At 41.7% G+C, this 16,362-nt stretch overlaps 2 protein-coding genes across 4 annotated transcripts in view; both read left to right on the top strand.

Moving 5' to 3' along the window:
• The window catches only part of ranbp2 (RAN binding protein 2), a 27,360-nt gene extending 18,668 nt beyond the window's left edge, over positions 1–8,692 (top strand). For all 3 annotated transcript variants that reach the window (XM_046053325.1, XM_046053323.1, XM_046053322.1), the window contains 9 exons: positions 796–972; positions 1,339–1,425; positions 1,663–1,838; positions 2,241–2,508; positions 3,571–3,663; positions 3,762–3,913; positions 4,020–4,293; positions 6,194–6,525; positions 7,538–8,692. In XM_046053325.1, coding sequence (XP_045909281.1) covers positions 796–972; positions 1,339–1,425; positions 1,663–1,838; positions 2,241–2,508; positions 3,571–3,663; positions 3,762–3,913; positions 4,020–4,293; positions 6,194–6,525; positions 7,538–7,843 — 1,865 coding nt within the window. In that variant the 3' untranslated portion in view covers positions 7,844–8,692. The remainder of the gene's footprint in view (positions 1–795; positions 973–1,338; positions 1,426–1,662; positions 1,839–2,240; positions 2,509–3,570; positions 3,664–3,761; positions 3,914–4,019; positions 4,294–6,193; positions 6,526–7,537) is intronic.
• Positions 8,693–10,868: 2,176 nt separating this feature from the next.
• On the top strand, positions 10,869–16,248 carry tpt1 (tumor protein, translationally-controlled 1). Its single transcript, XM_046054887.1, has 6 exons — positions 10,869–11,021; positions 11,674–11,747; positions 12,883–13,067; positions 13,178–13,283; positions 14,173–14,289; positions 15,783–16,248. Exons 1-6 carry the CDS (start codon positions 10,994–10,996, stop codon positions 15,783–15,785), a joined length of 513 nt encoding a protein of 170 aa, XP_045910843.1. The 5' UTR covers positions 10,869–10,993; the 3' UTR covers positions 15,786–16,248.
• The last annotated feature ends 114 nt before the right edge of the window (positions 16,249–16,362 follow it).

Here is a 16,362-nt window from a genome sequence, read left to right as displayed (position 1 = left end):
TCACACCCCCCCCCCCCCCCCCCCCCCCCCAACTGTTAGTTTGTGCTCTTTCAATAGTTTTGTTTTTGTTCTAGGTAAAATGCTAACTTATGTGAGTCCTGAATTTAGATTAAAGCACAATCAGAAGTTCTCATAATGTGCTTCAGTTCATATAGGCTTAAAGGCTTTGCTATGTAAACAGTAAAAATTCCACATTCCCTAATGTAAAGTTTCTAAGATTGGAATGTGGTAGTGTAGTAACTAGATAAATTTGGAAATGATTAATGACCAGTTAGCGTTTCATTAATCAATAGACGGAATCAAACCTAGAGTTTTGTACAGCAACAGGAGACACATCAGTAAAAGCCTTTTGAAAGGTGAGCTGAGAAGATTCCTCAGAGAGGAATGTTGTGTGAACGTCACACGTGCCATTTTTAGTGCAGGATGTGTAGCAACAGTATGAAATGCAATTCCCCTTCTAGTCTGGCTCCTGCCAGTGATGTGCACCTCAGCAAAGGCTAATTAGAGTTAGCTGAGGTATTTATGCTATTTAATGCTACAATACCATGTGTCCAACAGTAAGTGGTGGAGTCACACAGAGACATGCATACAGAAATGTGTTAATCCAACTTGTCTCATACATTTGTAAATGAAATGCATGCTATTCATTTTTGCTGTGCATGACTTTTGTGTGTGTGAACTAACACCTGTGGTTGTAAAGGGAATAAAGAAGCTTAATTTCGGCTTCTCTTCTAAGCAGTTCCTTCCCACCCTGACTATGTATTGTTTTACTTCTGTCGCATCTGTCCATCACAGGCTCACCTCAGGCAGAAGGAGGCGGTGCAGGGTCGGATGAGGACTCTGAGGTGGAGGTTGTGTATGTCAGGGAACCCACCGCTGAACAGGCAGCATTAGCCAGGAAACTTCTGCTGCCTCCCACCTTTTTCTGTTACCAGAACGAACCAGGCTATACCAGCGACGATCAAACGGATGGTGAGACCAAAAGATTTGAAACCAGAGTATAATAATGTGTTTTGTTGAAGTGAACATGGTAACGAGAATGACTAATATGACTCATTACAGAGAAGGTGTTGTCATTTTCCCCGCGAGCCTGTACGCAGGATAAGCGGTTGACGATGGATGGTGTCATTTTTTATTAATTGAGCTGTTTCATGAAACAAAATATGATTAGAGGGGTGAACAAGCTCCAGTGCTTTTATCAGGGCTGTGTTTTACTGAAGCAAATCTACTTACATTGTTAATCACTGGCATTGTCCAAGATCTGTGGGAGTGAAGTGGGTACTGTAGAATCTACATCTTTCTTGATATCAACAAAAAGTAATTTAATGTGTTTTTTAGATGAAGACTACGAGTCAGCAGTTAAAGCACTGAATGGAAAGCTTTACCTTGATCCTCCTGAGAAAAGGGCTGCAGCATGTGGTGAAGGTATGTCATCCTGTCTCTCACAATTTTATCCAGTTTCTCGCCTTCATTTTTGTCATTTGTCAGGCATCATGTTGGTTCGATTGATTGTGCAGACATTTTTAGGGCTGTGATAGATTAATGAGGATATTGTCCACGTATACTGCACACGCCATGGCAAAAAGTATGTGGACTTGATTAAAAGTCACGTCCACCTGCCAGTCATGCTCTTAACCCTAAACTTGTGTGTACTGCATTCAGAGCCCGACTGCCAGGTGGTGTGGGAGAAGAAGCCAACGCCAGAGGAGGAGGAGAAGGCCAAAAGCCTCCAGCTGCCACCCACCTTCTTCTGCGGCATTAGCACCACAGACAGCGATCCGGACCACGACAAGCCTGAAGACTTTGAGACAGAAGTTCGCAAAGCACAGCAAGACCTGGTAACTGACACAACACTCACAGAAAGGGCACTGAATTTGCATGCCAGCGTATAGTGTCTATATAAAGTAGCCTACTACTGTGTAACCTACTAACCTAGGAGATTTTTACAGAGGGCTTTGTTCATATATTATTCATAGCCCAATTTTTGTAACATTTTATATAACATTGCAAGAAAATCATGTGATTAATAACGATAAAAAATTCCTTGTCCAGCACTAATTCTGATGTAGGAACACTCAGAGTGCATTATCGTACATCATACTAAACAGGAAACAATGTCATTAATTGTAGGTTACTTCTCTTGGCTAAAGCAGTGAGAATATTTGGTTTAATTTGGAGCTTGTTTAACCAGTTGCTGGTTTTTGTCAGTATTTTGTAGTTTAATTCCTAAATTGTTTCAGGATTCCCAGTTAAACCAAGCTGAAAGGGCCTCCAGCCTCCCTGCTGAAGCCCCAGAAGAGCCGACGTCAGGCCCGTCATCCAGCACCACAGAAGTTGCAGGCAGCACACCAACTCCAGAGGAGCAGACCTCAGACCAGCCTGCAGAGACTCAGAGTGAAGCTCCTAGCAGCAGCTCTCCTATTGATCTGTCAACTAAGAAGAGTCCAGAGCCAGAGTCCACTATTTGGACTGCAGCTGCGGCGTCTACTGCTACAACAGCTAGTCAAGGTAGAGACCTCTTCCTGTTCATTACTACTGATGTAAGACAGGTGTCAAAATGTTCCTGCCAACTTTTATAAACAAATTTAAACAACCATCCTCAGTAAATACTGATTTTTGTCTCTTTTGGTTACACACATGCTGGTTTACTGGTGTCTTGACCAGTTCACCTGCTTACCTGAGTAGGTTTGTCTGAATGCTACAATGCTGACTGATGGGATAATATAAAGGAAAGTTGTAGCACAGAAGTTTAAGAAGAGGAACACATACTGTTGCTCATATTGTGAAAACTGCACAGTATATATGTAGCTGTAGTTCTGCTTAAGCCTCAACGATGCGGTGATGCTTTCCCACAGTTTAGGAATTTGTGGTGGGTTAAGTATTGCAAATAAATGACCTAAGGCTGCTTCTTGGCTCCTCTAAGTTGAAGAAGCTGTGACTTTCACTTTATCAGTTTTACAGGATCCTTGGTTGTATATCATGTGAAATGTCTCCCTTGCTAGATTTTCTAAACGCTGCTATTGAATGCAGAGGTAAAATTAGAGAAGTGCAGTTCTTTCAAATTAGTTATGTCACGACCCCCCAGATTTATCTTTTGAGGGGGCTGGGTGAGGAACCGCTGCACTAAACGAAATTAATAAATAAAATGTTTTTAACCATATAAAGTGATTTCAAACTAGCTCCTCCTCAACCAGCTAACAGTGAAATGCTGCTAACACATTGTTGCATCTGTGCTAAAACTCTGATAATGTCATATAATGCATAATATATTTACTTTTGATACTTTAAATACATTTTGCTGATAATACTTCTGAATTGGTGGATTAAGAATGTTTACATGGTTGTACTGGCATTTTTGAAGTAAAACACTACTTTCACCACCAAGTAACATCTTCAGCTTCAAGTTGAGTATATTGCAGAGCTGCAGATGGTTAGATGACTTTATACAGTGTTGTTTGCTGTTGTGTCCAGCCTGCTGTGTGCAGGGATCCTGCATACAAAAGTGAGAGGAGTAAAAGAAAACTGCATTCAATTCAGTATTTAATGATAACTTTGTCCCTCCTACTGCAGACTCTTCCAACTTCGGCTTCCACTCATTCGGAGGCTTCTCTTTTGCGGACTTGGCCCAAAAGACAGACGGATTTGCATTTGGAGCAAAACAAGGTTTGCTTCAATGTTGACATGTTCAGTCTGACTTGTTACCAATGCCTCGCCACAACAAAATTACATGTCGCTACATATTTGTTTTCCCTTATGTGAAGACAACTTCTCATGGGCAAACGCGGGAGCAACGGTATTTGGGTCCGCAGCGACCTCGGCGCCAAAAAACAACGGCAATGAGGAAGGCAGTGATGAAGAGGATGCTACTAATAATGTGGACATTCACTTTGAGCCAATAGTGTCACTACCAGAGGTATCTTCAACTGCTAACAGCTAATGTTTTGGTATTTTCTCACATGAAGTTTAGTGAATGAGACACAGGACCATATTTTATTCTTGCGCAATTGTGTCTCTCTCAGGTGGAGACAAAGTCTGGAGAGGAGGACGAGGAAATCCTGTTTAAGGAGCGCGCCAAGCTGTTCCGATGGGACCGGGACCCCGGCCAGTGGAAGGAGCGTGGCATCGGCGACCTCAAGATCCTCTTCCACCCAACCAAACATTTCTACCGAATCCTGATGAGAAGAGAGCAGGTGCTGAGGGTTTGTGCGAACCACACCATCACAACGACGATGGAACTTCGTCCCATGAACACCACACCCAACGCATTGATCTGGACTGCCACCGACTACTCAGGTACACACACAGTGTTGATTTGAAGTCAGTTTCTGTAAGTGTCTATTGTTAGTTTCAGTCTGGCGTTAATTAGCTAGCTATAGTAGAAGCATCTCGCAGGGACCACACAGCCGTACTTCCTGTGGTTCCTATGTTTAAACAGGGTGGTGAGGTTTTCAAAGTATTAAAGTCTTAAATTTCATATTATAAAATTAAGACCTTTTTAAAGTATTAAATTTCATTTACAAAAGTCTTAAATTTTTTCTTTCGTAGGATTAAATAAATGCCGTAACATCATAAGTAAACACTTTGTCTGTGTGACTTATAATTTACTCCGTTTGGTGTGACTTGGATGTTATACAGCAGAACAGGTAACGATACTGTTTACGTCAGTGTTTCGCTTTGCGCTCTGGACTGTGGAGTGATTGCGGTGCACAAGCTCTGCCATCCAAGCTCTGGGGCGTATTGGTTATTTAGGAAAGAAAACAAAACGTCTCTGAAGTGCTACTAACAAGGTCGACTCAGAATGGGCAAGTGTCTGAGGTTCAGAAGGCCAGAGATACGGACAAGTTGGGGCATAGAAGGCAGTGGCGCTGAGGTTAGCGCAGCAAGCGGGCAGGAGTGCAAGTCAGTCACACTATGGCGAGCGCTAATGAAACAGCGGAGCATCAAGACCCTGGTCACTACTGGTTACTGGTCAGTTAACATTACAACAGCAACGGAGAGACAGTTGTGTATGAGACGAGCACCGTGTCTGTGTGTCGTTGTTGCGCCACTGTTGTAGGGTAACGTTATGTGAATGGAAACATCCAACATGCTAACGCACTTTAAACTTAAACCACCCAGATGCGCCGATCACCGGGAAAAAACAAACCGGAGCCCAACTTCTTGTCCCTGCTGCTTTCAACCCAGTACTAATCAATACTATATTTCAAGCAGCCTTTAGATGCAAAAACAGAACAGGATGAATAATCATTGAAGCAATTGGCATCTACATTGGCATATTATGTTGCATTACATTACCTTATCTAGCCAGGGTGTAACTAATTATAAGAACTCAAACTGCACAATTTATTTTCTATTTTTGGTTTCACACCATAAGAGTTATTAGTGTGACAAATAATGTATTCATTTCATCCACAGGTTTCATTTACACTGGGGACGCTGGGGACTTGTTTCCATAACGTCTTTTAAAAGCATTTGTTAAATATGTTCTGAAAAATGGCTTGCAACAAATGAAATTCTTTGAGAAAGGTGTATTAAACAACGAGTGCAATGTAAATATAGAACAAATGTGCATTGTCCCAAAAAAATTAACTTGAGCTAAAAAAAAAAAAAAAAGCTGCTGATTACTACACTATATTCTGTTTGAACTGTCACCTGAATTTTATGTCCCACTTTTATATAAATAGACTATTCTACCTTAAATTGGTGCAGAAAATATTTCCATAATGCAGGAAATTTAAGTATTGAATGTTCAAAATCTTCTTGGGGAAGATTTTCCTTCATACGGCAGTGAAGTTGGTATTAAATTTCATCCTAGGTGGTATTAAAAAGGTCTTAAAAAGTCTTAAATTTAACTTTGAGAATCCTGGGGGTACCCTGTTAGAGCGCCAGTTGATGTCATGCAAGACGTGCAAGCCTACATACTGCTGTTAATTCTTGTCTAAAATCACATAATTCTACGCTGATAACTCACATTTTTTTAACTTTTTTTGTTTTTTTTAAACAATTACCTTATTGTCTTACTTTCTTTTACACTGATTACAAAATACGTGGTGTTGCATAGTTGTAGATTCAACAGAAGGTAATTTTATTGCCAGTAATGCCAAAATTAATTACTTTGTGCTAACATTTGGATTGACTGTCTTCAGCTGACCTTTTGCTGACTGTCTCTTGTCTTTCCCTGTTTTTTTTCCAGACGGCGAGGGTGTGGTGGAGCAGCTGGCGGCTAAGTTCAAAACCCCCGAGATAGCCGAATCCTTCAAGAAGACCTTCTGCGAGTGTCAGAGCCGCATAGGCCAGTCAGAGCCGCAGATGTCCAGAGTTCAAGAGCACTCCAGAGACACTAACCCACAGGTGTTCCTCAAAGTGGCAGCCGACGGCCAACCACTGGGAACCATCACTATTGAGCTTTTCCACCATATTGTCCCCAAGACAGCGGAAAACTTCAGGGCTCTCTGTACCGGCGAGAAAGGCTTCGGGTTTCGGGACTCCATCTTCCACAGGGTCATACCGTCTTTCATGTGTCAGGTGAGGAGGTTATCAAGTTTCACACACAGTTCAGATACAAGCTCTGTCTCAGGGGTAGTTTAATTGACCGTGCAGGCATTCAGCACCTAGGGCTGTAACTTTTTCAGAAAATCGAACTCTTAACACTCAGTTTGTTAAAATGAATTTAAACAGAATCCACGCAGCCTATCTAAAAAGACATGGTAGACATTGATTGCATTCATTTGCTGCATTTCCACTTTTACATAGTCAGCAAACAGTGTTACTTTTGTCCATGTTTTTTTTTTTTCTCGCATCTGTGCTGTTGAATCCACAAATCTTCTCAGATTGTTTGGTGTCATCATACAGCTCACTAGATTTTTCATTTTGCGTAAAGAGAACAGTAGTCCTGTTCACTGATTGGGCAACAGGGACAAGCAAAGGGTCAGACAGACGCTGCGTTTTAGGAACATCTGGAGTACAATAGGGGTGGCAGCATCTCAGTCCGTGAGGACTTGTCTGGAAACTGGTTCGGGTCCAGCTCGGACCAGAGTTGACTGGTGGACTGGTAGCTGGAGAGGTTCCAGTTCACCTCCTGGGCACTGCCGAAGGAGGCCTTTAGCAAGCCCCTCAACCCCACTGAACTGCTTGTGGCGCCGCAGTCCCCTCGCTCTGACATTTCTCCATTTATTGTTGCTATAGGTCCTGTTTGTGCATTTATTTCAGACGGTGGTGGTAGTAGTAGTAAATTTGAACAGATCAAAAGATCATTTAAATTTAAATAAAACTCACAGGACTATTAAGCAATACAGAATGGAGCTGAGATCAAAATAAGGATAATCTACACAGGAAAATCTGTTGAGGTTCAAAGTGCAGGCTTCTCGTGTTTCATCAATGTTCAGACAGCAGTGCTACAGCTAGATAGACCATATCATATATTAATGTAAATATTGCAGAATGCATGCTTTAAAGTTGTTAAAATATAATTATTCAACTAATAAAGTACAATATTACTTTTGTAACTCTACTAACAAGTCCCCAATTGGTCTTTAAGGCTGGTGACATCACCAACAGTGATGGCTCAGGAGGCAAGTCCATCTACGGCAACAAGTTTGAGGATGAGAACTTTGACGTTCGGCACACGGGCCCGGGCATTCTGTCAATGGCCAATCGCGGGCGCGACACCAACAACTCGCAGTTCTTCATCACCCTGAAGAAAGCCGAACACCTGGACTTCAAACACGTGGCTTTCGGCTTTGTTCGGGACGGCATGAATGTGGTGCAGCAGATGGAAGAGCTGGGCACGAAGGGAGGCACGCCCACAAAGAAGCTTGTCATCACAGACTGTGGACAGCTGTAGCTTTTTAAATGTTAAGATCAAGGTTACAGCTTGGTTTAGGTTATGAATTTAGGGTTTAAAAATAAGACTTTGGATAATGATGTGTTCCCTGTGCAGTGCATACCCTCCTGATTAAAACTGAATCCATGGTCATTAGGCATCTGAGAATTGAAACACTGATCACAGGACTACTGATCAAGATTCATCATAGAAATTTGGCTCCAGTAGCCTGACATTTAGAGATTATTTTTGCTACCTTATATCGGTCACAATGGGGAACCTGCCGTAGTATATGGGAGGAGGCAAACAAACTTTTGCTCTGTTGCACTTGCATCTTTATCATCACCTGTGATTAAATTCTTATGTGTTTATTTTGTGTGTGTATAATTGTACATGGACTACATTTTTAATGTGTTTTTGTTTTGTCTTGCATGTGCAGAGTTTCGCTGTGCTGGCACCTATTCGTAAATTTACTTATGTATTCCCCCCCCCCCTTTTTTTTTTTTTTATTTGGAAGAAGTCTTAACTATTATTGAAAGGTGAGGTTGTTATTTGTAACCAGCCCCTGCCTTCTCTCCAAACGCTGCGTCTGTGTACTTTTTACTGTCAGGCTCCCCCTGTGATTTTTCTTTGTGTAACTGGATTTCACAGTGTGCAGGCAGATAATTGGACTTCATACTTGCCCACATAAACTCGAGTCATCTCACTGTGTTGCCCTGTGGACGGAGGGTGGCTAGATCGTGACTTTACACCTGGTTTGGATTTTACAGAGGCCATCTGTTATAGTTTGTGAATATCGGAGTTGAAACGGTGCTTCTTGTACCAAAATAATATGCTGATAAAGGAGAAATAAAGTTGCTTTACAAGTAATGGATGGTTGTGTGAAATGTTTTCTCCTTTTTCTTTTGTTTTCTTCCATAGTACTTCAGACTATTATAGGAACTTCTACATACCAGCTGCCTTCTCACCAAACATACACGGTCACCGTTGTTGACCGTACAGTCTAATTGTCTACTTGTAACCTCATTGAGCTGCTCACATTTGCAGGAGTCAGTTGTAGGAGCCTGATGTTGAATTCTACACTAGTTTTAACTACTTACAGAATTGTATAGGCAGCTTGCAGTATTGTTAGTACTTCCAAGCCACAAAGTAAATAAATAAATTATGGAGTTTTTAGCATTTAGGCCTTCATACTTCTAAAATGCTGGCTACGGCTTGTGGTTCTGTGAATTACAGACATGCATTTTGTTTTACTTTAGAAGCCACAAAGTATTTTTTTTCCCTTTCAAATGACTTATTTTATATTCAGAACATAAAGTAGTATAAATTGGAGCCATGTTGATAGATTTGATTCATTCAGGTGGATGTTGTTAATACCATAGACAGATAGATAACATGGACTTTATTGAGTCCACACAGGGGAATTTCAGTTGTTACAGCAGCTCCAGATACAACACAACAGATAAGAAAATACAGATTAAATAAAAATAGAATAGAAAAATACAAGATATAATCGAAGTAGAAAAGTAAGAGTAGTATGTACACTATATACACCTTTTTTAGATGCATCTCCGAAAGTTAGAATGTCGTGAGAAAGAACATTTTTTTTCCCGTAAAGTCAATAAGTGAAACTTTCACATAGATTCATTACACGAGTCATTACAAGTGAAATTTTTCAGGCCTTTCTTGTTTTAATCTTGATTTTTACATTATCATTGAAATCAATGATCCATATCTCAAAATATTAGAATGTATTAAAGAATGTATAAAACACAAAATGTCGACCTTCTGAAAAGTTAAACAGAATGCGGTTAATTATTGCACTCAGTACTTGGTCGGGGCTCCTTTTGCACAAATTGCTGCATCAAATGCTGCGTGGCATGGAGACAATCAACCTGTGGCACTGCTGAGGTGTTATGAAGCCCAGGTTGCTTAGGTCAGGTGAGCTGGCAGTCCAATCAAGCACAGTAATACCATGGTCAGCAAACCAGTTACTAGTCTTTTTGAAAAAGGAAAGCAGCATCTCCATAAAGCTTGTCAGCAGGTGGAAGCCTGAAGTAACCTAAAATCTCCTGGTAGACGGCTGCATTGACTCTGGACTTGATAAAGCACAGTGGACCAACAACAGTAGAGGACATGTCACCCCAAATCATCACAGACTGTGGAAACTTCACACTGGACTTCAAGCAACTTCTGATTCTGTCTCTCCTCTCGTCCTCCAGACTCTGGGCCCTGGATTTCCAAATTAAATGCAAAATTTACTTTCATCAGAATAGGGGACTTTGGACCACTGAGCAGCGGTCCAGTTCTTCTTCTCCATAGCCCAGGTAAGACAGTTCAAACGTTGTCTCTGGTTCAGGAGTGGCTTGACATTAGGAATGTGACATTTGGAGCTCATTTCCTGTACCCGTCTGTGCCTGATGGCTCTTCTTGCACTGACTCCAGCCTCAGTCCACTCCTTGTGAAGCTCCCCCAAGTTCTTGAATCAGCTTTGCTTGACAATCTTCTCAAGGCTGCCCTTCATTAGGTACACCTTGCTAGGACCGGGATGGACCCCCTTTTGCCTTCAGAACTGCCTTAATTTTTTGTGGCATACTTTCAACAAGGTGTTGTCAAACATTCCTTTGGTCCATGTTGTCATGATAGCATCACGCACTTGCTGCAGATTTGAAGGCTGCATATCCATAATGCGTTCACTCCACATCCCAAAGGTGCTCTGTTGGATTGAGATCTAGTGACTGTGGAGGCCATTGCAGTACAGTGAACTCATTGTCATGTTCATATATAATATATATATATATAATATATGGATAATAGGACAGTACAGGTATAAAACATAAAATAGGTGCTACATCATGTCATTGCTGTGCTGGAGAATCTGACATTGAATGAAGGATATGATAAAATATAATAACAAAGTCAAACTTTACATGTACTAATTGAAAATGATGAGAAAGTAAGTTGAGTGTAATGGATGGGTGGGTGTGGGTGTGGGTGTAGTACCTCTTTCGGCCGCCGTGTCAAAGTGGCAGCAGAGCGCATCGCCGCGGTGACGTCAGCAGGATGTAAATACACCGCCTCGCGGCCCGATCGGTCTTTTTCCTCCCCTGTGCTGTTCGGGCGGCAAGCCTACACTCTGTCTCTGGAAGAAATAACACCGAAGCAGCAAAAATGATCATCTACAGGTGCATCATCTGCAGTAAGTAACCACGTCCTGTGTACTCTTTCATGTCCGGGAGGCAGCATTAGAGTCGCGGCCGTTATTTTGGCGGTGTTGCTTTATTGGGGAGAGTTTGCCAGACTAGCTAGTTAGCTAGCTAACTCGTGTTTTCATCGTCCCGAGGCTAACCGAGTGTTAGCCACCCCGTTGGCTAGCCGGTTAGCTTTTTTACCGTTACTCAACTACCGGTAAGTTGGCGAAAAGTGGAAAAGTGTGCCTACCGTGTGCCTAATAGTGACGGGAACCCTTTTAGTGAAGTGATAAGACACTTCAGGATATAAATGTAACGTTAAGCTTAATGTTCGTCATGATAAAGTAACGCGGTGTACGTGGCCTTTCGCCATCACGTAGCTGCTATAGTTAGCTGCCGTTTTATTTATGTCTGACTAGCAGATTTTTCTAGAGTTAGCGTTAGCATCGCTACTTGGGGAATCTGGCACCACAGCGCGGCTTCTTCGTCTTATTATTATTTAATCACTAACACGGGTATCAAGATGCCCCTCTAGACATTAAGCTGTATATAATTGTAAGTTATAAATATGGTGTAGATTATGTCGCAACCAGAGGGTAGCCCGGAGATTTGCTTTGTGTTCAGTAAGTGTGATAACACTTTTTTTTATTTCTCCCGCAGATGATGAGATGTTCTCAGACGCCTTCAAAATCAAAGAGCATCCAAGCGGGATCTTCTATGAAGTTGAAGGAAAGGTGAGTCAGTAATACCAAGCTAGATGTGTGAGCATGATCCGACTCCGGACGTCTTTCTCTCCACATGGTTGGCCTACACAATGAACAGGACATTTTACCAGTTCACCCTGTAGGAGGATCTGCTGGACCCCACTTCAGTAAAAACGTATAGCCTGTGATCTAAGTGCTTTCAGAAGAGCAATGACAGTAAACCACATAAAGCAGATAACAAGATACACAGTGAAAGCAATTAGAAATTAAAATACAGTTAAGAGAAGTAAATAAAATCAACTAAAATCAGGAAAGGCCCTATTACAAAAATGTGTTTCATTGGCTAACGCGCCCTGATTTCCTCGGGCTGGCTGTTCCAGAGCCTCGGGGCCCTGACTGTGTCCCCTTTAGTTTTCAGTTGAAACTCTGGAACAAACAAAAGACCTCTGCCCGGGGATCTTGAGGTACGTGCTGTTGATCAGGTCAGATATAACGGGTTATAGAAAAAATTTAGCCAGCTTACATGGTTACATACACTTTTTATTTTAAAGCATCCTGCCCTCTGAAAACAGCCCAATATTCACGGGACACGATCAAAAGACCATCACTATTGTCTTGTATTTACTTGCATTATTAACACACAAGAGACCGGGGGAAGGTGTTGCAACAAGCAGACCTGTGAGGGAACATATTTAACTTGTTACTCTTGATAGACAATTCACCATCCATTGTCCCTCACCTGAGATTCAGGTATCGGTCATGATCAGTGCTTGTTTTGCGGCTGACTATGCCTGTAGTCATTTAAATGTCTTCACATGATATCACTGCAGTCAGGATGATTTAGTGGGTCTGTAACCCTCACGCGCACACACACAAGAATGACTCATGATAACTGAAGTTAACTACCCGGAGCCACAACCAGACCTCAACCACAAAAGTCAGATTTAGTTCTTCAGTGTGAGTCTACCAGCAAGTTTTTGCTTATTTTAACAAATGAAGTAAAGCTTAACCCTCCACTCTTGATCCAAAACTCTGATGTTCCAGCGTACATCTATCCTCGCCCGCCCACCAGCTGCATTACCCTGTTTTCACTGTGATCCACCATAAATTAATGTTCTGTCTGCCTCATGTCTGTCCTCTGTGCTCCCTTGCTTAATGTGTCTAGACCGTCACCAGGACAGAAGGGTTTGATGATTCTTTAATTTCTGCCAACGCCTCAGCAGAGGAAGTGTCTGAGGGCACAGACTCTGCCTCCATCTCTGGCGTAGACATCGTCCTCAACCACAAACTGCAGGAGACGGCCTTCGACAAGAAGCAGTACATGACTTACATGAAAGAATACGTGAAGGCGTGAGTATGCGTGCCAAAGGTTCAATGCACCAAGGAAGAGATGTTCAGATTTTAAATATGGGGTGGAGAGGATTTGATCATATGACAAAGTTGTCTGTTTGCATGTCCAGCATTAAGGCCAAGCTGCAAGAGGACAATCCAGAGAGAGTGGATGGCTTCGTGGCTGATGTCACACCAGAAGTTAAGAAGATCTTGGCAAACATCAAGAATTACCAGGTAATTACAGAGTCTCACACCATATTTATGAAACTCATTAAGGCAAAAGGTAGCTCCCAGTTAGCAGAGTTAATGGTGGAGAAACTCCTCAAAATACACTGATCTGGTATTAAAACAGAATGGAAGGGGAAAAAACACAAACACGCTTAACTTCCCATATCTTTATAAACAATTAAGTTTATTGACTGATCAGTCGTGAGGTGAATGTTTGCCACGTCAGAACTAAAAGCGTTTCCATCTCCCATTTAGTGCTTTAACTCTTTTTTTTTTTTTTTTTTTTGAGAAAGGTGAAAACCGCCTCAAGTGAGTGTAAAAACCTTGTATGAAATTGGCGTATTTTCAAATTTTGCCGTGTTCAGTCGACCTTTTCTAATGTGATAATTTTAAAATGCGGATAAAAAAATCATTGAAACACAACCAATGAGCAGGCAGCTAATTTTTCACTACAAAATAAATTTTACTCACCTCAGACTCTTTCTGTAGCACAGAAGATCTCTGCTGCCAGCGTGTGATAATAAATTCTTACAGCCTTATTCTTTGTCTTTTATTTTTATCTTTATTATAAACTCCTGTTTTGTGTAATTTCCCACGTCACTTTTCATCAGTTTTCTTCACAAAACATGGTTTGGGGACCAGTTGTCAGGTGATGGGTTTTTGGAGAATCATTACTTATGACTGATGCAGGAGGCTTCACTTGGTTTTATTTTCGTTGGTCAACTGTTGTATTGAAACTCAACTTTGTTTGCTGGCACTTCAGGGAATAGATCTCAGGACTGGCAGGCGAAAACAGTACTTGCTTGCCACAATGAAAGGCAGTGATTTTCAGACCATGCTAGTGTCCCTTGGGTCACTATTATCTTGTGACATGCCATCTTATGTCTCCCCACAGTTCTTCACAGGAGAGTCCATGAACCCAGAGGGCATGGTGGGACTGCTGGACTACCGTGAGGACGGCATCACACCATACATGCTTTTCTTCAAAGATGGTCTGCTGGTTGAGAAATGCGTAAGTACTCAGCTGAGTCTCCAAAAACACAAGTGTCATGAAGCTGCTTGTAATGCAGCGGTAGAAAAACATCCCAGGCACATAAAACATTTTGACGTGTCACAGCAGGAAAAGCTCAGATGTACAATAAGTCTAATTTAGCTGCTTCAGTTTGAAGCTCTTGGTGTTAGTCAAGTCAAATTGTCTCAATATCTGAGCTGATTTTTGACTGCAGCAATTTGACATCTGTGATAACAGTCAACACTTGATCCTACACCCCTTTAAACTACATGCTGTGAGTTTTTAACACAGGCTTTAGTTTGAATACCTTGTAGAGCCATGGTAACATCCCTGTGTCTCACTGTCCCCCACAAGATCAAGGGCAGAATCAAAGCTGCTGGCAGAAATAAAACTGCCTGTTACCTGATAAACATGCGCGGTACTCGGCCAAAGAGAGGCAACTATGCTGGTTTTAAAGTTTGCAAGGGTCTTTGGTGTTCAATTAGACCATCAGAGAAAAATGGATCGTTAGCTGTGGCGGGCCACTTTGCGATTCAGCATGGTTGGAACATGTAAAATAAACTATATTCCTGACATCAAAAAAGAAACCAGTCGGTTTCAGTCCTCCTCCCTCTGCTGCTAGTAGAGAGGAGCTGGCTTCTCTCAACAAGCTGCTGAGTTTACAGGGATTTGCAAAATTTTAAGGTTTGTAGCATCTCAGCTAAACAGGCTACAGACAGACTTCGTTTTAGCTTGTTTATAACAAACTAGCTATTAGCCGAGCTAGCACATGTGCTTGTATAAAACCACAGCTGCAGTGGATGAGACAGAGCAGATTATAATATCGCTCTGTACAGGTTCCTGCTTATTGTACAGATGCCGAAAAAGCAGAAACGGCCTTTTACTAATATTGCTGATCTCGCTGCACTGACAGGTACGACCGTAGTTATGGTCAACGTGTGTAAGCTACACTGATCTCCGCTCCGCGTGTGTGCATGCGAAGCTCTGGTGAGACAGGAGGGGAGGGACTGCAGCGTGGCTCAGTTTTGGGCTGCTACCTGTGACTTGTAACCAATCAGCTAGTACTGTGGGCGGGACATTGTACTCAACACTCTGTGGGCTTGGACAGAGGGAGGTGGCTGCATCAGAGCCAAAGGAGCCCTTTTTAAAAAATTTTTATTAATTATATCGGCTCTGTTTTTAAAATGGCCGATGCAGATTATTGGAAATATCTGCACAACACAGGAATCCTCACTAAATCTAATTCTTTTTAAATGTGATTGGGGATAATGAAAGTATCAGTTATGGCAGTAATGTAGCAATTGCCATTAAATGTGAGCTACAGTTGACTTGTAGTAAAGTACTGATTTTTAAAGTGTCGGGTGTACTGGATCACTGTGTAAACCAGAATTGGTTAATTTTGCCGTGCACAGGAGGTGACGTACTCCTAATTGTGAAAGATTACAGAAGATGCTTGGTAGATGTATATTAACGTGTTTTCATCTTTCTTGCAGTAACTACCTGGAACGACATCTGCTTTTCAATTGGCTGCTGCTTCCCAAAAGGCCCCAAGAGCAGACTAAAGGAGCACTATACTTATTTTTTTGCATCATGCCTGATCAGAAACATTCTTGTACAACTTCTTATATAGTCACATTACGGCACACAGCACCACTCCAAGGCTGGGTGAATCAAACAGTATTGGTCACTGAATACAGTTTTTAACTTTTTTCTTTTTGGCTTTTGCAGTGTTTGATTTTTATCCTGGGAATTGGCCCCGTTTTTTGTGATTAAAAGTAGAAGGCGGGACAGTGAGTGGAGCTCTGACTCTGAATGAGTTTTTCATGCCTGAATACTGTTCTGCAATGATCTATACAGGTTGACCTCCTCAGACCTCTTTGTGTTTATGGTTGCATTAAATAAGATTCCATCTACAATGAAAAGACTGGTTTAATTTGAAAATAAAATCTAGTACCACCACTAAAGTGTTTCTGTGCGTTTGTGGGATGTAGAGTAAGCCTTTACTTTTGGACTTTTCTAAGGCTACACTTACTTGAATTAGTGCAGTGTTACTGATGCATGTTAACACAGCAG

Source organism: Micropterus dolomieu, linkage group LG07 (genome assembly GCF_021292245.1).
Source record: "Micropterus dolomieu isolate WLL.071019.BEF.003 ecotype Adirondacks linkage group LG07, ASM2129224v1, whole genome shotgun sequence".
Taxonomy (NCBI): Eukaryota; Metazoa; Chordata; class Actinopteri; order Centrarchiformes; family Centrarchidae; genus Micropterus; species Micropterus dolomieu.
The sequence above is the reverse complement of the archived record's forward strand: the minus strand, read 5'-3'. Positions and strand labels throughout refer to the sequence as shown.